At 40.1% G+C, this 22,931-nt stretch overlaps 2 protein-coding genes across 8 annotated transcripts in view; one reads left to right on the plus strand and one right to left on the minus strand.

Annotated features, from left to right (window-relative positions):
• Positions 1 to 4,063: 4,063 nt before the first annotated feature.
• On the minus strand, positions 4,064 to 17,976 carry ARMT1 (acidic residue methyltransferase 1). 3 transcript variants are annotated; one of them, XM_068551605.1, is made up of 5 exons: positions 17,887 to 17,976; positions 15,477 to 15,582; positions 14,774 to 15,018; positions 9,258 to 9,423; positions 4,064 to 5,980 (listed from the first exon to the last, which is right to left on the minus strand). In XM_068551605.1, the coding sequence occupies exons 1-5, from the start codon at positions 17,925 to 17,927 to the stop codon at positions 5,213 to 5,215; spliced, it is 1,326 nt and encodes a 441-aa protein (XP_068407706.1). In that variant the 5' UTR covers positions 17,928 to 17,976; the 3' UTR covers positions 4,064 to 5,212. The 3 variants fall into 3 exon arrangements, with proteins under 3 accessions (XP_068407706.1, XP_068407708.1, XP_068407707.1); XM_068551607.1 differs by having other exon boundaries at positions 17,931 to 17,959; XM_068551606.1 differs by lacking the exon at positions 17,887 to 17,976 and adding an exon at positions 16,862 to 16,998.
• A 346-nt stretch (positions 17,977 to 18,322) lies between these two features.
• Positions 18,323 to 22,931, plus strand: part of RMND1 (required for meiotic nuclear division 1 homolog) — a 44,552-nt gene continuing 39,943 nt past the window's right edge. For 4 of the 5 annotated variants that reach the window (XR_011074918.1, XM_068550892.1, XM_068550894.1 and 1 more), the window contains exon 1: positions 18,323 to 18,457. The gene's annotated coding sequence lies outside the window, so the exon portion shown is untranslated. Of the gene's footprint in view, positions 18,458 to 19,542; positions 19,806 to 22,931 lie in introns of those variants that run through there. The other variant, XM_068550893.1, reaches the window with a different exon arrangement.

Here is a 22,931-nt window from a genome sequence, read left to right on the forward strand (position 1 = left end):
ACATTTTTGAAGAATTAACAAATGGGAAACTGAGCACAATATAATACTGAAGGGATAAAGCAGTATTCAAAGATGCATACATCTATGGAAAACTCCCAATTATATACCATGTATTTCTTTATTCATTTAACAAGCACCAACTGGTCTAACTGATCAGATTTCAAGTAGACCCATTTCATCCTTCAGACTTCAATTTAAATAGCATCACAACAGGGGGTTAAGAAAATTATTTCAAATGCTAGAATTTGTCACCTACCAATCAGTCATTCATTGAACACCTACTCTGTGCTCTACATTGTGTGGGGAGCAAACACACAGAAGTCAGTGGCTGCCCCCAAGAAATGTACAACTTATGGGAATCAACATTTTAGAAGTGTCTTCCCTAAGAACTGGTTTTCCTTTCTCCAAAATTCTGGAAGGTCTGAGAGCGAGGTGAATGTTAAATAAACTGAAAGTGGGAAATGTGACCCACCAAAGAAAAGCAGGAAGGTAGGAGAACCAGGTGAACAGTGGCCCCGGATTGGATGGCTCAGAGTACACTAACTCCACACCCAACAGTATCTGTAGTTTACAAATGAAGGGAAAAGATCAGGGTTCGTGGAATACTCAGGTGGCCGCTAGGGGATGCCAGAATGCTGATATCTTTCAGTGTGACGCCCGTTTCCCTAGGGGAATCTGGGTTTGCGATTGAATGTAGTTCAAGTTGACCAGAAATAACTTCTCCTTTTCCAGTAAGATTGTGAGAATGTGACTTAGGTCACGGAGTTAACAGGAGACCAGGGATTAGCAATCAAGTATTTATGAGTCCCAGATCATTATTAAGTCCCAGGTCATACTGTTATCCAAGGGGAAAAAAAAATCTTCCATCCCTCCAGCCGGAACTAATTATAGCAAACTAGACAAAAATTACAAAAGTAAAATGACAACAACAAAACCAATTAACCAAACTAAAACCTCAGAAGCTGGAAAACCACTTGAGAATTTTTTTTTTTAATTTAAATAGTACAAACCTGGTTTTTGTTTGTTTTTTTGTCTTAAAAATGTAAAAAATATGTCTAGGCATGGAGAAATACATCCAAATCTTAACAGGAGTATTGGAGGTGGTGGAATAACATCCTTATTATTTTTCTCATTTTTTCCCTCTGCTTTATTCATTTTCTGTAATGTCAAGATATCGTTTATCGCATACCATAAATGTCAGACACCGCATTAGCACTTTATCAAGGTAGTAAGACACGCATGTGTAGAAGTGTTCAGAGTCTCCTCGACTCCCCACACCCAGTCCAGGGAAATAGGAGAGTAGAGGGGAGAAAGTTTTGTGGAGTTAGAGGCTCCAGAACAAGGCTCAGTGAGGGCTTGGGCAGAGGGAGCTGTTAGGAAAATGGGTGGGAGAGGAAATTTTAATAATTCTAACTCTGAACTGTGTTTTCAATTCACCCTAGGGTTTTCTTAAAATCTAAGAAAATGGTTTGAATTACGTTGGTATTGCCTTTTGCAGTGGGAATTTGTTTTATAGAAACATGACCTTGAGGTTGAACAACATGGGTTCTGGCTATTAAAAAGTTCAAAAGCATTACTGCATTTTATCAAACACCAAAATGCCACCTTGAATTACAGAAAAAAGCTGGGTCATCTCAAGAAATCTTGTTCATTTGCTGTTTAATCAAAAAGTAACATAAATCAATGGAGTATAAACCGCCATCCTCCACCTAATTATTTACCTCCCCTTCATCCACATTTTCATCATAATATACCTAAGATACTGGATCTATGTCTTGCTAAAAAAGTGTTGCATGAAATTTATAGGCTGCTTTACCCAGGAGTTACTTCAGACTTAAGCAAGTATGGTATTGTTAGCAGTTGAAACAACTGAAGATGATATTTTAGGAAAGTTTCCCAAGATCCCTCAGCTCTTCAGTGGAAAATTCACCCCCAGCTGACTCCAGAGCCCCAGCTTCCCTCATCATGCTGCTTTGTACCTACACCAAACATAATATATAGGCCAAATTTGCTGGGGTAGGAACAGGTGGGGAAGCAGGAGAAGGCGACAGGCAGAGCCCTGTCCATTGGGTGTCTCGGGCCCTCATTTCAGAGGCCCTTAGGTGATGTTACGAAGCAGTTCAAAAACCAGTGTTTCGCGACAAAAGAGAAACAAAAAACATAAAGAAGACTTCATGAAAATGTAAAACTTTTGTGCTGCAAACAAAAAGACACCCCATAGAATGGGAGAAAATATTTGCAAATTATATATCTGATGAGACTTGTACGCAAAAGATATAAGAACTCTTACAATAAAAAATAAGTAAAAATAAACTCTTGGGACTTCCCTGGCAGTCCAGTGGTTAAGACTCTGCGCTTCCACCACAGGGGGCAAGGGTTTGATTCCCTGGTCGGGGAACTAAGATCCCGCATGACGCGTGGCAACATGGCCAAAAATAAAAATAACATAATTTTAAAAATTAAAACTCTTACAATAAAAGATAATCTAATTTTTAAATGGAAAAAAGAATTGAAGACATTTCTCCAAAAATATACAAATGACCGATAAACACATGAAAGCATGTTCAACATCATCAGGGAAATACAAATTGAAACCACAATGAGATACTGCTTCTCACCCAGTAGCATGGCTATAATGAAAAACACAGACAATAACAAGTGCTGACAAGGATGGAGAATTGGAGCCCTCATGAGGAATGTAAAACACTGCAAACACTTTGGGAGTCTGGCAGTTGCTCAAAATGTTAAACGTAACTGCCACAGGATCTAGCACTTTTACACCTAGGTACATACCCAAGAGAACTGAAAACACACATACATACAATCACGTGCACACGAATGTCCATAGCAGCATTATTCATAATAGTCAAAAAGTGGAAACATACCAAGTGTCCATTCACTGATGAACGGATAAATATGGTAGACCCATATGTGGTATATCCATACAATGGAGTATTATTCAGCCAAAAAAAAAAAGGAATGAAGTACTGATACAGCTTACAACTGATGAACCTTAAAAAGAAGCCAGTCACAAAAGACTACATATTTTATATTCTATTTATATATGAAACGTCCAGAACAGGTAAATCCATAGACAGAAAGCAGATTATTAGTTGCCAAGTGCTGAGGAGAGGGGGCTGGGGAGTGACTGCCAATGGGTGGTGCAGGATTTCTTTTAGAGAGGGTAAAATTTTCTGAAATCAGACTGTGGTCATGGGGGCACAACTCTGTGAACATACTGTACTAAAATACTGTACACTTTAAATGGATGAACTGTGTGTAAATTTTATCTCAAGAATGCTGGTTAAGGGGTTCCCTCATGGCGCAGTAGTTGAGAATCCGCCTGCCAACGCAGGGGATACGGGTTCAAGCCCTGGTCTGGGAAGATCCCACATGCCGCGGAGCAACTAAGCCCGTGCGCCACAACTACTGAGCCTGCACTCTAGAGCCCGCGAGCCACAACTACTGAGCCCACGTGCCACAACTACTGAAGCCCACGCGCCTAGAGCCCGTGCTCCACAACAAGAGAAGCCATGGCAATGAGAAGCCCGCGCACCACAAGCAAGAGTAGCCCCCACTTGCCGCAACTAGAGAAAGCCCGCGTGCAGCAACGAAGACCCAAAAGCAGCCGAAAATAAATAAATAGATAAAAAATAAAAATTATAAAAAAAAAATCAACTGGTGAAACTCCAGGAGGCCCCTCCCTCCTGCTAAATAAGCATTTTTTAAAATGCCGTCTTGACTTCCTCTTCCATGGTGCCATCTTCTTGCTTGCTATAGTTTGTTTCCTTGCTCTCTTTCTTGTAGGAGGGGGTGAACTACTTCCTCATAATCTCATGTTCTTAATAAAACATGAACATAGAAAAAAATCCCATGTTTTGGAAAAAAGTAATGTATTATACCATAGCTCATGCTGTGGCTATGAAGTTAATACAAATATACAATTGTGTTCTAATTTATGGCAAGTGTCTACAAGTAATTCTCATGTGCTCAGTATTTTAGTAACAATGTTTAAAACAGGAACACATGTAGATAAGGAAATGAGTAAATTCAAAATGTGCAGCTTTATATAAACATTTTACCAAAAAAATTTTAAGCACTTAGCAAGGGCACAGACTATCACTTCGTTTAAGTGACATAATTTAACAACTGCTTGGACAACATCTATAATATACATTATGAGTTTCTTCATCATAAAGACCTCATTTTTAATCTTCCCTTCTTGACCTTCCCCCACTGGAAGATAAAACCAGTGAGATTTTCGGTACAATTTACAATTCATTTTATTATTCTGGTGCAAGAAAACATTCCCAGGTTTATTTCCAATTTCAGTTTCAGAAAAACTGACCTGAAATTTAGTCTTTAATAGCTGTGATCACCAATAAATGTGTAAGATTATAAAAGGTGAATTAACTCATGGGTAGTACAAAGTCAATGCAGAAGAATCTTTCCTACCTAAAGCATTTTTTTTAAACTGTAGAGCAATCCCATTCATTTAAAACACTTATGTGTTAAAATAATATATTTCAGTTGATTATGGACATCACAAATAGAATGTAAAAGATGTTACATTTCTTCAAGTACTATTTGTTTCATTCTGTTCAATTTTGTGTTTCCTACCATCCATTCTACAGGTCAATCAAAATACAAATGCGTGCAAATAATACAGGTTATTGAAATGAAATAAAATTCAAGGAGAACAAAATTAAGAATTAACTTATGAGGTAAGTTTTACTTTCGTGTGTTCAGATATCACAGTTGTTAAGAAATGCCTCTCTTTACAAAGCATATTTAACATGTAAATATATTATATCTTTACTGAGCCCTTATCTCTAGAGCCCAAAATCAAGTTGAGTAAAATTCCATGCCTCCTAGAATATTAAATACCATGCAGCACAGTATTTTTTAAAATGTTAACTTTTAAAGCAGAATTCACTTATATTTCTGCCCAATGAAAAATAAGTTCATTAAAACCATTTGAAATGATGCATTTAACTTGAAATAAGTTACTAAAATTCCAACATAAATGTAACTATCTGTAACCAGTGTAATCCACCTATCCCCAAAACAATGTAGTGGGGCAAAACGTTCAAAGGAGAAAGCATCAGAATGTGTGTAAAAGAGCACTGAGAAGCCAAGCTTCCCAGAGCTTTTCTGGGGATGAAGAGTGACTGTCACATCTTTCTGCCCAACTGAGAGTTCCTACACCAAGTCAAAGTGGACCATCAAACTGAAATATTCCATATTTCCCAATGGTCAACCAGTTGGGCACAGAAGCTGTGAGCTGTTCACCTTGCCCAGGCTGCAGACCAACCTGAACTTCAGCTTTTAATGTTCTTATACTGCAGAGAGGTGCAGGGTGGAAGCCATTCAAAGCCTCATGAAATGGAATGGTAAATTCCCATCTTCTGTCCCCCGTCAACTTCCTGTAATTCAAATCACCCTTAAATAAAATTAAATGTGCCTTTTGTAGTGTAGCATATAAGTCAGGAGCAACTTGAGGCATTGCACTGAATTCATGAGGCAGAGTCCAAAAGATGTGATCGAGGTAAACCCATCTGCCCATTTTAATATGGTTTTCCCAGTCAACCCCACATTTGGACACCCACTTATGATTAGAATGTTTTAGTTGTTCGATTATCCAGTTAAAATCATGTAGAGTAGTATCAGAAACAAACCATGGAATCGTTTTCCCATAAAAATGGATCTCAGTAGCCAGTTTAGAGGACAACAGGAAGTCAGCTAATACTAAATCTGTAACAAGTTCAAACCCAGAATTATCCAGAACAATATCCACTCGAGTAATAGATGATTTTTCTCTTTTTTTTTTGCAATTGCTAAGCAATGACCAAAGATGTTCCATGTCATTCACTAAAATGAAAGGTTTTAGGTCTTCCAAAGAATTTATTAAATTGGTCTTCTGAGAAATAGTTTTCCCACCTGATAGAGACAGATCACACTTATTTCCCCACAGTGAAATCTGAAAAAGAAAAAGCACAAAACATTTACCCTTCTTTTGAATAACCAACAAAAACTCTATTACGTAGGATGTAATGGGAGGTGGGGTTGCTAAAAGTATTCATAAAATTCATTTCTACAAAACTCTTAGTATAAAATGTCCATCCAATCTACATTATCTCTAAGTATACTGTATAAAAAAGGTAAAACAATGAAACTTTAGCCAGTATGCAATGAACTTAAGAAAAAAAACAGTTTGAATGATTTTAGCACTCACATTGTTTAATCAGAGTGAAAGTTTTTGCATCTTGCAGATATTATTAGAACATGATCAGATGCTGTAAAATGAGGCTACAAAGTTTACTTTATAATCCAGAGTCAAGAGAAAATAAAAATTCCCCCATCCTTGGGACCTGGCAACTTTTCTGGGATTTAGTTCTCTCACTTGTAAAATAAAGAAATTGAACACGGTGATAACTAAAGATTCTGCCAACTCTAATAATCTATTATTCCACTTTGAAATACTCAAGTTTATTTTGTAGGAAATGGTATGTAGCCCCATTTTTTTAAGCTCTAACTAAAATTACATGTTTAGAACTGTAGGCTCTAGAATCAGACAGACCTGGGTTCAAATCCTAGCATCTCCAATAAACCACCACCGGTAAATTAAGCTCTAAGGCTCAAATTCCACAACGGAAAAATGAGATAATAATAGCACTTAGCTCGTAGAGTTATTCTGAGTATCTGACATAATGCATGTAAGTAATGTACCCAAAAGCTGGCATACAGAAGTATTCAATAAATATTAGCCCAAACAGGCTCTAGTATTCTCTGATTCAAAATAAGAGGAAAGTGCATGTTCCAACCAAGAGTATTATTTTAAAAAGAAAGATAACTCAAGTGTCCAAATTTGATGAAGAAACATACAATGGCACACAGGACGGCACTCTCCAGCTGAGGTCAGGGTCTCTGTTGGCCTACGGCACATTTCCTTCAGATCGTCTTCCAGTTCGTCATTCTGTATTTATTTGTGCCATTATTTGTTTACATTCCTTCAGGATTACAAGTTCAATGACAACAAGGACTAGTCTGCTTTCCTCACCACCACATGCCCGGCATCTAGAACAGTGTTTGATGAAGTTGACACTGAAATATTTGTGTGAACAGTGGTGGAGTGCTGTGGCTTTTAAAAACATCAATAATTCCCTAGAAACTAAGACACCTTCAGGCTTCCTGTAGGAAGGTAACCTGCTGGTCATCGTGAGCACTAATGGGGACAACTTTGGCTTCCTTTACGTGGGAGAAGAGTGGCAGTTTGGGGTAGCTGGCTGAACTAGATGACAGAAGATAGATCAGTACGCTTTCTTCTTCACAATTTATTATACTTACGGGACAAAGAACATATTCAAAGATTATTTCCCAAAAGAATGGGCTGGCTAGGGGCAGGGAGTGACATGCTGATTTTTTCTTTTCTTTTCTTTTCTAATTCTAAGCTAAGTATAATAGTGAGAGGGGGAAATAATACTTCCGTTTATTAGTTAACAGAACCATGACCACTTTTCTTCCAAACTCAAAATATGCCTTTCCTGCTTCACCATTCAGCTTACTTTGCTCGCCCTCAAAGTTTCATCAGGACTTTATCACATCCCACAACTATCAGCACTTTCTGTAGCCTCTACTTTCAAAGTATATCCAGAATCTGGTGACATTTACCATCTCCGATGCTACCAACTTGGTCCAGTCTGCCCTCACCTGAGTCACTGTAGTAACAAATCTCCCATTTCCACCCTCGTGCCTTCGGTCTGTCCTCAGAAGTAATCCTTGAAATAAGTCATTTAATGTTACTCCTCTGGGCTTCCCTGGTGGTGCAGTGATTGAGAATCCACCTGCCAATGCAGGGGACACAGGTTCGAGCCCTGGTCCAGGAAGATCCTACATGCTGCACAGCAACTAAGCCCGTGCGCCACAACTACTGAGGCTGCGCTCTAGAGCCCGCGAGCCACAACTACTGAAGCCCGTGTGCCACAACTACTGAAGCCCGCACGCCTAGAGCCTGTGCTCCGCAACAGGAGAAGCCACCGCAGTGAGAAGCCCGCGCACCGCAAGGAAGAGTAGTCCCTGCTCGCTGCAACTAGAGAAAGCCCGATCGCAGCAAGGAAGACCCAACGGAGCCAAAAGTAAATAAATAAAATAAATTTATTAAAAAAAAAAAAAGTTACTCTTCTGAGCAAAACCCTCTAACAGCTTCCCGCTTCATTGTGAGCAAAAACCAAAGTCCTCGCCTTTGCTCCGGAGGCACGCTGGCTTCTGTGCAGCCGCGCCCTGCAGGCCCTCACCTCTGCTCCCCATTCCCTGAGGCCTCCCCGGCAGGGTCTCCCACACACCTGGCAGGCTCCCCCCTCAGGGCTCCGCAGGAAGCCCCACCCAGACGTGAGGGGACCCCCTCCTTCACCTGCCTCGGGTCCCGCCCCCCTCCTTAGCAGGCCCTTCCCTGGGGGCCCGGCTTAAAACTGCAGCTCTGCACCCCTCCCCCACCACTCCAGGTCCCGCTTCCCGCTCTATTTCTCTTCCGAGCACTTTCAAACATCTCTTTCTGGAAATGTTTCGAACGTCTTCCGGGAAGTAAGGGCTGGGGAAACTGCTGTGTAAAACCACATACTTTCAAATAGTTCTGATTATAATGATATATTTTGAATTTTAGGATGTTTTGAATGAGAATTCAAAACTAAAGACAAGATAGATGAAGAAATGTAATAAAACCATATGAAACAGGCCATGGGCCACCCGACTGTTTCCACCTGCTGATGACAACTGCACAACAGCTGTGCTCCACTCTGCCCAACACTTACAGGAACGAAGCTAGTTTAATTCTCAGGTCAAATCATGAGGCGCATAGGACCACCCTCACTTAACCGATGAGGAAACTGACGCTCAGAAACATTAAGTACCTTGCTTCAGGTCCAACCACAAGTAAGTGACACGGCCAATATTCAAAGCCAAGTCAGGCTGGGCCGATCAGATGACTGTGAACTTCAGTATCTCTCAAGAATGACAGCGCTATGAAGCCAGATGACTCCTGTGCCACTAAAACCTCCAGTGGGAGTAGAAGAAATTTCAAAACCCCTTTTCAGAGATTAAATGGATTTTCATCTCTCGAATAGATAATTATTAAAATGATAAAAAATGATCACTGATAACTTAAATGACAATATGTAAACATGTTTTGCTGTTAAACGTGTACCGGTTTATTTTTCAACTATTTAAATAAACAAACTGAGGAGATGAATTATTACATTTACCTGAAGAACTTTAAAAAACTCATTCTTCAGCTGATTTTCATCTAGTTCTTCAATAGTTTTCATCAACTCTTGCAGGTGAGTACATAAAGCAATGATAGATTCCTGAGACTCAAAGAAATTTTGGTCTTTTAATTCTTTAAATATATCAAAGTCATCGATTGGTGGACTAAAGTAGGAAAAAAGCATAAGTGAAACATTTATATAACTCTGTACTTTTTTTTTTTAACATTTGGGTAATTGCAGTTTATTAAAGGAAAGAGAATAGTAGCATCCCATCTAAAAACTTACTGGTAATTTTTACTAGGTATAACATAGATCAAGTTACACAAAAATAATAACCAAATTACACAAAATAAATCAAATTAAACAAATTATGCAAAAATAAATCCCCACACTCATTTTAACTAACTGTCAAATGTTCCTTAATCAAATATTTTACTGGAAGCATTAAATAATTATAGGGACTGTATCTATAATTACTTACCCAGTGGGTTTTCAGGGCAAAAGGAGAAAAAGAAACAAAATTTCAAGACAATTGCTTTAGTTCAACAAACATTCTTTTGGGTGCTCAGGGTGGCCAGGTTCCAAGTAACAAACATATAGATATAAACAGAATAGTTGAATACAATGTACTGATTACTAATAGAGTCAAATACAGATTATGGGAACCCAATGACTACTTGAGATAGATCAGACAATATTAATGTAAATTTTATTATAATGACAAATTTTGATCATTTATGTGTAGAGTTTTAGTTTTTTAGCAACTTTTACTCCCAAGTTGACTTTGACCAATGGTGATGTATGTGCCATGGCTACATATTCATGTTGTACAATGAGAGATCAAATAGTATTAATACTGGCCTAAGAAAAACGTAACTCAGAAGACAGAAATACTAACATAAAAGACTTTACAGAATCAAATGTCAACAACATTCAGATCATCTGTTCTCAAAATTAGCTACTTTTTCCATGGGTCTCCTACCTTAGGGTAAAAAGGCAATGTGGCTGATGCAATGGGATTGATTAAAATCAAAACCAAAAACATACCAGAATTTACACATCCAAATGATGGTTGCCTCCCTTCTCAGTCAGTCACCTTGGGAAGCTACACCCTTAGTCCAAGAATGTTGCCATTGCTCAAAGCACTTTTGGAATTCCTCTCTGGGGATTTTCTTCAGAACCTGTGGCACATTATTAAACGTCCTGTCAGTGACAGTATACCTTCATCCTTTGGAGTTTAATTTGTTTTTGGAAACAGCCAGAAGTCACTCAGAGCAATTTCAGTAGAATGAGGCATGTAAATCAAATGGAATAAAGTATTTTTGATCAAAAATGAGGAGTGACTAAAAAATAATGAGACTAATCTTTTTTTGAGGTTTGTAAACTGGCTCTGAAAGAAGTTCCAAAGAATTAAAAGACGTTTTTAGCAATGGCAGCATTGCTGAAGTGAATCAGTCTCTCGAGGTGACTTAAAAGGACAAAAATTATTTGGGTGCGTGGGTTCAACTGCAGGGGTCAGCAGACTGCAGCTTGCAGACCCCCTCTGGCCCACCGCCTGTTCTGTATGATCTGCAAGCTCAGAACGGTTTGCACATTCTTGAAGAGTTGAAAAAAATTAAAAAAGAAGATTTTGTGACACATGAAATTCAAATTTCAGGGTCTATAACTGATGTTCTATTGGAACACAGCCATGCTCATTTACATACTGCCTATGGCTGCTTTGGCACCGCTAGAGCTGAGTAGCTGCAACAAAGACCATGTGTCTTCCAAAGCCTAAAAGATTGACTATTTGGCCCTTCACAGAAAAAGTTTGTGGACCCTTGTTCTAGTGCTTTATTAACATATCCTTCATTAATTTAAAGTCACAACTCATGTTAAGAATGAGACTTGTTCCTTATATTTAAGAGAGCAAACTCACATAGCTATAAATGATTTCAGATTTTAAAACGTTTGCTATTTTAGAATCTACTATAGCTGTATATGTGTACACAATGACCAAGGGGTTCTCTCCTAGGTATATACGCAACAGAAACACACACGTATGTTCACCAAGAAGATGTGTTCGAGGATTTGTAGCAGCACTCTTCATAATAACCCCAAACTGGAAACTACTCAAATATCCATCAACAATAGAACAGGTCAACAGATTGTCATGTATTCATATCATGCAATACTATACAGCAATGAAAACTAATGGTTTACAATGATATGCAACAGTATGGATGAGTCTCACCAATGTAATGCTGAGTAGAAGAAACCAGACACAGAACTACCTCCATAAAATTTCATTTAAATGAAGTTTAAATACAGGCAAAACTAATGCAGGTCACGATAGTGGTTACCCTTAAGGGGCAGTGATGGTGGTGACTAGAAGTGGATCCAAAGGGGCCTAAATTCTGCCTCTTGATCCAGCCACTGGGGACACAGCTGAACACTTAAGACATGTGCACTGTTCTGCATGTATATCACACTTTAATAAAAGCTTAAAAATGTCTGCCATTTTCTCCGTACTTTCATTTTTCAATATCTGAAGTATATTTACTTAATATATTTAAATTTTACGTATGGCTAAAATTTTGAATCTTAATTTAGATCTGCAGATTATTCAACCATTTAACTCTAAAAAAAACTAAAATACACATCTTGACAAAGAAAATTAGAAGTATGTTTCAGTGTAAGGGGCAGAATCAACAGAAACATATCTTAAAGCTAATGTGTGCTTTGGGATCCTGCAAAAGTTAGGAAGACCATGCTTTGGTCACTCTGGAGGGGTGACTGACACAGGACAGGAATTCTTCCTATAAGAGCCCTAACAAATTGGACACTTAAAAACTACTTCAGGGGTAGTGATAAATTAGGAGTATGGGATTAACAGATACAAACTACTATACATAAAATAGATAAGCAACAAGGATTTACTACATAGCACAAAGAACTATATTCAGTATCTTGTAATAACCTATAATGGAAAATAATCTAAAATATATATACACACATATATATTTATCTGAATCACATTGCTGTACACCTGAAACTAACACAATATTGTAAATCACTGTACTTCAATTAAAACAAACAACTTCAGTGCTAGTTCTGCTGTAGGACAGCCTTTCTTTGCACTGACCTGACACCTGAGTATGGTACAGTATCAGACAAATCCCCGGACCTTCAAATATCTGCCACAGAGATCACCTTAGGAGAGTTCCACATCCATGGCTGACTAATATTCTCATTCCTGGAACTTAAAGCTGAATTTTGCCTCTACCCCTCTTATCAAGCTATTCCTGGACCTACTACGGGTTGAGCAGCACAGGCTGGGCAGAGTCTCCCTGGGGCCTGGAGAGAAAAACTGATATGCAGGCCCCGTCACAGACAAATTAAATCATCAGGATTTAATGTAACAATTTCCAAATCTGTACGTTTAAAAACAAAACAAAGAACTCTTCCCCAACTGGGTGACAAATGTGCAGCCAGGTCGGTAAGCTCCTGCCTTAGAGTTTCCATTCTCTGAACCTGATCCGCCTCTAAAATCAAACTCAGAAACAGCATTCCTGTCACCTTTCTAACTTCCAAACTCCACTAAGCCTGTTCAGGGTGCTACTCAGCGTTTCAGCACTTCAGCAGCTTTGTCTAATACCATGGATATTTTCCAAAGTTATGAAACCATCACCCAGAACGTCAGACTAACCTTAGTCCTGGAAAGATATCCAAATGTACTACTTGTGTGAGGAGGGCTCTAATCCGATTTACACAGACCAGGCTCAAATACTGGCTGTACCATTTACTAACCATGCAGCCCTGGGCAAGTTTCTAATCTCTTTGAGCCTCAGTTTCCTCCACTGTAGAACGGAAATCATAACACCTATACTTCACTGGGCTGCAAAGTAACTAGAACGGAGCTGGTGTTCAATATATGACAGTGCCTAGTGTTTGCTATAGTCTTTTGCTTGGATCCGTGAGCCAGAAAATGTGCTATGTTTTTGGGGTTTGTTGTTTTTTTTTAACAAATTAGATTTTTTTTTTTTTTAAGATCAAATGTATAGAGAGAATGTTTTGCTTATTTCTTTTTTTTTAAATTTTATTTATTTATTTATTTATGGCTGTGTTGGGTCTTCGTTTCTGTGCGAGGGCTTTCTCCAGTTGTGGCAAGCGGGGGCCACTCCTCATCGCGGTGCGCGGGCCTCTCACTATCGCGGCCTCTCTTGCTGCGGAGCACAGGCTCCAGACGCGCAGGCTCAGTAATTGTGGCTCACAGGCCCAGCCGCTCCACGGCATGTGGGATCCTCCGGGACCAGGGCTCGAACCCGTGTCCCCTGCACCGGCAGGCGGACTCCTAACCACTGCGCCACCAGGGAAGCCCTGTGCTATGTTTTTAACATTATATTCTGCTTTTAGAGCACAAGACCTAAAACATACTTATTCAGCAAATACAAAAACTTTTGACTTTAAAATAATTTATAAAGATGAAGACAAAAAAAAGTGAATAGACTCAAATTTACGCATGTTCCCCAAAGTCATCTTTTTATTTTAATATTAGTGCTGGTTTAATCAATTGTTTTCAATTATCCTACGCTATGTTTAGGAATAGATACCAAAGGATTCCTCTTATTCAGCAAACCGGTATTTCTGTAACCTGTGAACTAAAAGAATGATCCATATTACACTTTCTTCTGCTCTACAGGTCAGTTCTCCATCAGAATTTTCCTAGGAAAAATTAAATTAGTATAAACGAACCTATAAAAAATTATCTGGGGGACTTCCCTGGTGGTCCAGTGGTAAAGAATTCACCTTCCAATGCAGGGGATGTGGGTTCGATCCCTGGTCAGGGAACTAAGATCCCACATGCCGTGGGGCAACTAAGCCCGCATGCCCCAACTACTAATCTCACCCACTCTGGAGCCCGTGCGCCACAACTAGAGAAGAGAAAACCTGCACACCACAACTAGAGAGGAGTCCGCGCGCCACAACGAAGATCCTGCGTGCCGCAACTAAGACCCGATGCAGACAAAAAAAATAAACAAATTAATTTTAAAAATTATTTTTTTCCAATCTAGCTGTTAAAAAAAGAGCTAAAAATTATTAAGACAGTGTGTAAAACAATGTAGTGACTCCTTTCACCAAATAATTCTGACATATTATTTATTTTTATAAACAAAACATATGCTTACTTTGTCCTGTCTTGATTGTTTATATAAATAATTATTTCAAATTAACATTTTTTGCTCAATAAGTACATTGTTTTACTCTACAAATAAGTAAGTTTTTATAAGGATTTTTATATCTGAATATCCTATTCAGATATTCAATCTTAGGTCTATTCTGGGCAAGTGGATTATAATTGCCAAGAATGTATTACAGCAATAACATTCGCAGAAATATCCAATAGTGCCATTAATATCTGTTGAACTGAATACAGGCTTCTATTGGTTTTTACCTGAAAACTTATCATTTTATAATTTTTTAAAAAGCACAAATTATCTAAAACATTTGTTTTTTGATGGCTATATACTTACCTTTGGATAATTGCTTCATGAATTCTACGATACATGTAGCATTCGACAAACAACCACGGTGAGAGAAACCACCTTGGTTTTCCATTACTTTCATTTAAAAGGCTCTGTTGATATTCTAGGTACTGATTCCATAGGTCAGTATCAACAAACTTCTCAACCAAAGGAACAATTGGTTTATCTGTTTGCAATTCATTCCGTAATTTAGAAAGAAGAGAAATTGCTTTCTTTTCAGCTTCCAGGCCTTTCTGCAGAAATACAGGGGGAAGAAAAAAAAATACACACACACACACACACACACACGTATATATGAATAGTTTACATGTAATTAATTTATATATAATTATTTTATCTATAAATATAAGTATATATGTACACACATATATACATAATTCCTCTAGGGTAGCAAATTTTTATGTATCTAAATTTAAGAAGAAAAAAACTAATACATTTCAAAACTACATTTTATGTCTTTCAAAAACTATTATAAACATTTAAATTTAGAATTCTTAAGTTGAAAAATCAAAGAACAACACAGATCTCATATCAACATTATGTTGCCTTATCTAGCCTGCCTTTTTTTTTTAAGTTTCACCATATGAACTTATCTCCAGGTGGAATGACCATTACCACAGAGGAAAAACTGCTTATTGTGTTTCTGTTAGAGTTAACCAAAAAAGAATTAATGTTAAAACACAATTCTTACCTCTCCATGTTTCTCGAAAAATTCACTTTTATGTCGATGCAATGTATCAATAGCTTTGGTTAAGATCTGTGGTAATCTGTCTTTAACTGTAAGATATGCAAATGACCTAGAAAAGAGTCATATACACAGTATATTACTTAGGAGCATTAACACTAGAAGGCTGGTCATCTTTCAGTTTCTGGAACACCTCATTTAAATTCAAATTCCTTCTCATACAAGCCCTGTAAAGTAAACCAGCATTGCCCAACTCCTATAGTAACACAGGAAAATCTGAAAACTTCTCTGGTATATCGTAAAAGCTAAGCACTCTTTGTGCCTCGAATTCCAGGCTCTACCCTGGAGTCTACTTAATCTTTCTTATCTTTCTCATTGTATTCCTTTTATTTTCCTTAATCAGAAACTAGTTTAACAATGGGATAGGACAGAAAAAGAGTTATCCTAAAAATCAAACAGGCTTTCCTCCTAGGTCTATTACTTACTAAGTGACTTCTACTTAGAAAGATGAATGAGGCAATGGATGTAAAACTGCCTGAAAGACTTTACTGTGCTAGAAAAATATAATGAAAGATATTTATGAACCTGCTTCTCTTTGTCTATACTCTTAGCCAACTTGATTCTTTTCTAAGGTTTTTCTTGCTGCCTTCTTTACCTGCCTAATAACTCCTTCCATCCTCTCTGCCCCTAAACAAAATTAAGGCATATTACCATCTTGCTCTCCCAACCAGAAAATATAAGAGATTTTCGAAAAGTGTCAAAGAATGAAGAAAGCTGGAGAGGAACAAAACTTGAGTATACCTGAATCAAAAATTAAAGATATTCTTGACTTTAGACAAGCAAAAATCAAGGGTTACAGATTATCACTGTATGTTTAATTAGTTTAAGGACATACATGATTCGGTTAGAAAAAAGCCTTTAGTACTGTGCAGTTTTTAGATAGAAAGCACAAAACTTAACTGATCAGTTCATGTATATCTTCAGATCACCAGAGACACAGTAAAAATGAAGAAAGTTGGAATACTTCTGCCCAAATCTCCTATTCTAACTTTAATGTGGGATCATCACACTTCTAAAAACTCAAAGACCTTATTGCAATTTTAAAAAATAGGGTTATATACCCTGAGTATTTTTTCAAGAGGCTTCCTCAAATGTTAACCATAAAACTCAAAAAAATAGCAAAAAAATAGGAAAAGTGCTTTCTGATTCTGTGGTGTTTTACAGTGAGTAGGTTTTAATATGCATAATAACTGCTCTGAGCAGAATTTAACTTTTAACAATTACTACTAATTCCTTGGGAGAAGAGAAAGAATATTAAATCACTTGACACTTGAATTTTCCAAGGCAGCAGATACGAAAAGAAGTGACAGTCCTTTGAGATTTTACTTAACTGGAAAATCATTCTATTTTTCCAGCTACTAAATTTCCTCAGAGGCTTCCATCTCTAAGGGTAAGGTCTCAGGTCCAGGACTTGGGTGAGAGCAGAGATGCCTAGGACTCAAAATTTAAGGACGCAGACACTCCCTATATTTGCCTGAAGGTGAGTACATGCTTAAATTCTGGGACATTGGCCTCTCTGGCCTCAATCTACTGCCGATACGGTCAATTTCTTCCAAGTGCTCTTGTGTTTTGCCATCTTTTGCAGTAAGGACGTATTTCAAATATAAATTGGGCCTCTCAATTTATACAGACAGATATAATAATGTTATAGAATCTATAACATGACACCTAAAACGCAAGAAGGTACAGGCACTTTTTATAGTGGGATTATGAATTGATCTGGTCAGCAATAGGAAGAAACACATTTCTCGACAGATCTCAGACCCCTAACTTTTGCAGACAACTTTAATCCCCCCCAAAGTAGGTTTATTAATTAAAATATGATTAAAGCCACGCGCTGCAACACTCTGAAAGGAGGCATACACTCTCAAGACAGTCATGCGTAAGTTAAAAAAAAAAACCAAAACCAAAAAAAAAAAACAGAACAGTATCGAACCACTTGAAAGACGCGTTAACTGATACACATTAATACAAGGCTATCAAAACCCCTGAACCACCATTGTAGAGAGGTGGGGGTAAGCGGAGATTTTCAGTCGGGGTTCGCAGTCCGTTCCCGTGTAGGCAGGGAAGAAGCCACGAATCAGCGCAAGGAAGAAGCTGCAAAGCCGATACGACCCTGGAGCCCGGAGACCGGCCGCCTAGCCCTCGCCTCCCCGCAAGCCGTTAGAAACCGAGGCGCCGTCCCCGGGAAGCGGAGCCCGGACGGCGGGATGGAACTCGCTGGCGGCGGGAAGCAGGCGCCTCCGGCCCGCCGCTGCTTCCCCGCTGGTACCCACAGGTTCCCGACGAGGCCCAGCTCTCCGCAAAAGTGGGGAGGAGGAAAAGGAGAGGAGCGGGGGAGGAAAGCGACACGAACCCTACGTCCCGTGCCGAGAGAGACACCAGAGGCCCCGCCATCACCTTCCGCGCTCCCCGCGCCAACGCTCGGGTTTCACACGCCGCAGGAAGGGAGGCGGTGCAGGCGCGGGGGAGGAGCTGAGAAAGGGAGGGATGTGGATTTAAAAAATGCTTTTGAATGAAGAAACTTTATTTGGTGCCCGTAGAAGAGACAAACAATGGCCGAGGACCCGGAGATCTTCCGGGGACGAAGGTGGGGACAGCTGAGGGCGACGAGAGAAGCGGAATAAGGAAGCGGGCGGAAGGCGGAAGCAACCAGGGACCGGGACGTCGCAGGAACTAGGGAGCGTATAAGGTCGCGGCAGCACGGGTCACGTGGTCCTACGGTCACGTGGACCGGGCGGCTTACGCTCCGCTGGGCCAGGAGTCCTGTGCGCCTGCGTAGTGTTGGGCTCTGGGAGGGGCGCTGGGTCCGTGTTGGGACTGGCTGCGGGAGCGCGGGGCTGCCGCCGGGACTCTTGTCTCTTGCCTGCGGCAGAGGCGTAGGAGCTTGCGCGTTTGGCGCGTCTGTCTTTTCCTCCCGCGGAGAGGTTAGTGCACTACCTTGTTCTGGGAGCTTGTATGGTCTCGCACAGCGGTCCGCCCTTTGCTCCCCGCCGCCCTGAACGTCTCGCGTCACGTGTTTCACCGGTACAGCGGAGGCCCCCTGCCTATTACAGTGATCTTTGGTCGATTTAGCTGGGAGTGAAAAGCACTCCGTCCATACCCACGTACTGAACCCTTCTTTCAGCCAGTGCATAGCGGTAACTGCAAAGATAAAATAATTTTGAGCAGCTTAAGGAATTGGAAGGCGTGCTCCCAGAGATTAGCGCCACTTATCCATTGACTCATAGTCTAGTTGATACAGATTTCTCAGTTTGTATGTTCTTAAAAAGTAGAAAATGTGTCCAAGAACTGAGTAGCTGCCTTGTATTTCATTCAAAAAATACGAGTTGAATACCTGCTGTGTGCTGGGCACTCTGGTTACAGGAGACACAGCATGAACAAAAGGCAAATCTTCATCCTCAAGGAGCTTAGGTGCTACAGGAGAGAGACAAAGATCTCCTTTCCTCTTCTGTATTTTTCCCTGTAGCGTTGTGACTATTTAATGTATATTTTAGTGGTTTACCACGTGTATTATCTGTCACCCCCACTGTGATGTAAGTTTCAAAAGATAGGGATTTTCGTCTATTTTATTTTCAGCTGTATTAGCAAGTAGGACAATTTCTGTCACATGGTAGGAACTCAGTTCATAATTTGTTGTGTGAGTTAATAAATTAAGAACACAACGTGTTTGCAAGTGATGTTAAATGCAATGGAGAAATAGAGAGTGGAGGAAGCTAGAGTGCGGGTGCTGGTGTGCGTTTTAAATGAAGTGGTCGGGGAAGACTTCACTGTGTAGGAGACATTTGAGCAAAGGTCTGAAGGAGGTGAGGGAATGAGGCTTACAGACACCCGGGAGAAGAGTATAAGGGATAGTAAGTGCAGAGATCCAGAGACCAGAGTGACTGGAGCAAAATGAGCAGGGGGAAAAAGCTGGAGGAGATGTCAGAGTGGTGATAAAGGGCAGAGAATGGAGGGCCATGCAGTCTATCTTAAGGTGTTTGGCTTTTATTTCAAGTGAAATGTGAGGCCATCATCAAATTTTATGAAGAGGGAAGATGTAATCCGATTTGAGTTTGGTTGCTGTGTTCAGAAGAATCTGAAGAACAGAAGCTGGGAAACCAATTCGGAGGCTGTGACAATAATCCCTGGGAAGGACAGCAGCTTGGGCCAGGGTGGTGGCAGTGTTGGTGGTGAGGACCAGTCCGAACAAAGCCAGTGGGATTTGCTGACAGATTGGGTATGGAGAAGGAAGAGAAGAATAAGGTGGACTGCAGGTTTGGGGGCTTAGCAAAGGTAAGGATGTAATTGCTATTTCATGAGTGGGGGAGACTGGGAAGAATAGGATTTGCAGGAAGATTTCAGAAGCTCAGTTTTGAGCATGTTACATTTTTCATGCTCATCAGAGTAGTTTAGGGATAAATATTTGCTATTCATCAATTGTAGGTACTATATAAAACTATGAGATTGGGTGAGATCACCAGGAGCTGAGAATAGAGAAGAAAGGTGACCCAAATACTGGGCCTTGGTACATTACATTCTTGGGATGGGAAACCAGCAAAAGAGACATCCTACCAATGAGGTAGGATGAAAATGGCCAGCGTGGTATCCCAGAAGCGAGTGAGGGAGTAGGGTGGAGTGATTAGCTGTATCACATGTTGCTGGTCAGTCAGGTAAAATAAATACTGAGAAGTGACCACAGGACTTATAAATGTGGTGGTCGTTGCTGGCCTTGACAAATGGGTTTTGGTGAAGTGACAGAGATGAAAGTCCAATTGGAGTGGGTTCAAAAAAAATCAGAGAAGAGGAGATGGAGAGAGGCAATAAAACTCCTCTAAAAGGAAAGGAGCTCAGAGAACAAGTGTAGTATATGGAAGGGAAGATGGGTGTCGGGGAAGAGTTGTTTTTATAAGGTGGGAGAAATCAGAGCCTAGTTGTATGCTAATAGGAATGTGTCAGTAAAAAGGGAAAAATAGCATGGGAGAGAGAGGGGAGAAGAGCTTAACTATGTCTTCTGTAGGCAGGGAAGGAAGAGACTCGGTGTGCAGATAGAGGACCTGGCTGTAGATGGGACCACGGGCACCTCATCTGTAGCAGCAGAAGGCAAGACAAAGTATATGGGCACAAAAGCAATAGGTGGGCAGGTGGATGATGGCAAGAGCTGGTGGAAGTTCTCTCCTGATTATTTCTGTTTTGTCAACCAAAGAGGAAGCAAGGTCGTTATTGAGGATGAGAAAGGAGGAGGCATTGAAGGTGTGAGGAGAGAGCGAAAAGTAAAATATAGTATGGAAGTACAGTATTTAAGATCGTTGAGCGGCATGAAGGGCCCACCTGAAGTGGGTGGTCATGATTTTAAAGTGAGACCAGATGGTTGTTGGTTGGTTGTCTGTCTCCAGCCACGTTGAGGTGCAGGAGTCCAGGCACAAATTGGGTGAATTATATTTAATTCACGTTGAGGTTTTGTCACGTGGGTATGTGGAAGAGAGGGGTGCAAGGGATTTGGGGCCCATGGAATATAGCTAAGTGTGGGGGAAGTGATGTGGGGAGTGAGGGGCAGTGAAAAAGTGCTTGGATCATTGAATTGTAGGTCCTGTTGGGGTTGAAGAACTGTTGGAATTGGGTGATAGAAGGAGTGAGCCTGAAAGATCAGAGGTGGTGTTTGGAGAGTAGAATGCTTGAAATTGAGAACATGAGGTTACAGATACTGGTAATGACAGGTCTAGAGCAGGACCCTCCAACAGGTATACGATACAAGCCACACACGGCATTTTAAGTTTTCTAGACACTTTAAAAGTAAAAATTAAGAGGTGAGGTTAATTTTATCTAGCCCAATATATCTAAAAATATTATTTCAACAAGTAATCAATATAAAAATTATTGAGGTATTTTACTTTTTTATATTAAGTATAAAATACAAGGTACCAAAAAAAATTATTTTTTAAATTTTATTGAGCCACATTTCAAGTGCTCAATAGCCGCAGGTGCCTAATGGCCACGATATAGCTCGGAGCTAAGACCCTGGGAGTGAGTGGCTAAGGGAGAATGGAAGATGAGATCACTCGGGGGGGTGGGGGGCGGATCACGCCTCCCACCAATCTGCACGGATGTAGAAACCATCAAGAATTATGACAAGGATGATGTGGAACACGGAAATTCGATGCCCAAAATGTTATATAAAGCTCTTAATGTAATTAAAAATCTAGTGTATTTTTATCTTTAAATTTAGTTTGTGCAATTAAAATTTCACTTTTCTGAGATGTGTTCCAGTTTTTAACAAAGCCTAAATAATTTTGTGTGTGTGTCGGATACCTTAAATGCTACCCCTCTGTTTTCCTCAGCAAAGGTAGAAAACACACTTGTTTGTCCTGTAGCTTTTACATTCTTTGTCCCAGCCTCTGTGTGAAGGCAAGATTTAGAGCTTGGAGGTAAGAATTTCCTAGAAGAGAATGGAAGAATCCAGGTCTGTGTAAACAGATTCCTAAAATAGTGTCTAATTAGGTTCTGCAAAACCCACTGGTTCAGCTGGCAGGTAATAGTATAACTAAAGGTGAACTAGAATAGCTAGTTGGACTAGAACTAAATAGAGAATTCCAGCTTTGGAAGATATTTTGAAAGCAGCAGGTTCTACCTCCTAAATATCGCAGTGACTCATCCTTGGCCTCATCCTTTTAAAGGGAGATAATATATATGCAGTGGTTACAGCGTTGTCTTTAGAACTGCAAAAGCCTGGGATTTCCTTCTGTCTCTGCATCACTGATTGTAAGCAGTCAGCCTCCCTAAGCCTCAGTTTCCCCTGTGAAGTACCTCACGGGATTGTCGTGAGGTGAAGCAGAGCGCTTGCTGGGTACAAAGTACTCAGAAAGCAATGTCTTAGTCTCTCTCAGTTCCCCCTCTAAGTTTTAACCAAAAATATGTTTCTTAAATGTACTTTTGACCATGTGAGTCTCACGTGAAGAGCTCCGACTTCCCCCTCCTATAGAGACTCTTTAGGACCAGTACTTAGGTTGCAGCCACAGGCTCCTGTTCGGCCCTCAGCTGCTGCTGCAGCTCACGCCTGGCTCCCCTGAAGTTGCATCCTGTTTGTCAGGTGAACAACACTGTTTACCTGGGGTGTTTGACTTGCTGATCCCTCTGCCCTTTTGAAACCCGATTCAAACATCACCTCTGATAGGCCCCAATAATTGTCTGTTGCTTGAAGGTGTTAAAAAATGCTATGTGTTTAAAGGACAAATAAACTACTTTTTTTTTGGTTTGGCCACGCCGCGCGGCATTTGGGATCTTAGTTCCCAGACCAGGGATTGAACCCTTGCCCCCTGCATTGGGAGCGCAGAGTCTTAACCACTGGACCGCCAGGGAAGTCCCTCAATAGCTTTATAGTCTTGTAACCTTCCAGAAAGAAGGCTAAAGGTTGACTAAAGGAGA

This window comes from Eschrichtius robustus, chromosome 9 (genome assembly GCF_028021215.1).
Source record: "Eschrichtius robustus isolate mEscRob2 chromosome 9, mEscRob2.pri, whole genome shotgun sequence".
In the NCBI taxonomy this organism is placed as follows: Eukaryota; Metazoa; Chordata; class Mammalia; order Artiodactyla; family Eschrichtiidae; genus Eschrichtius; species Eschrichtius robustus.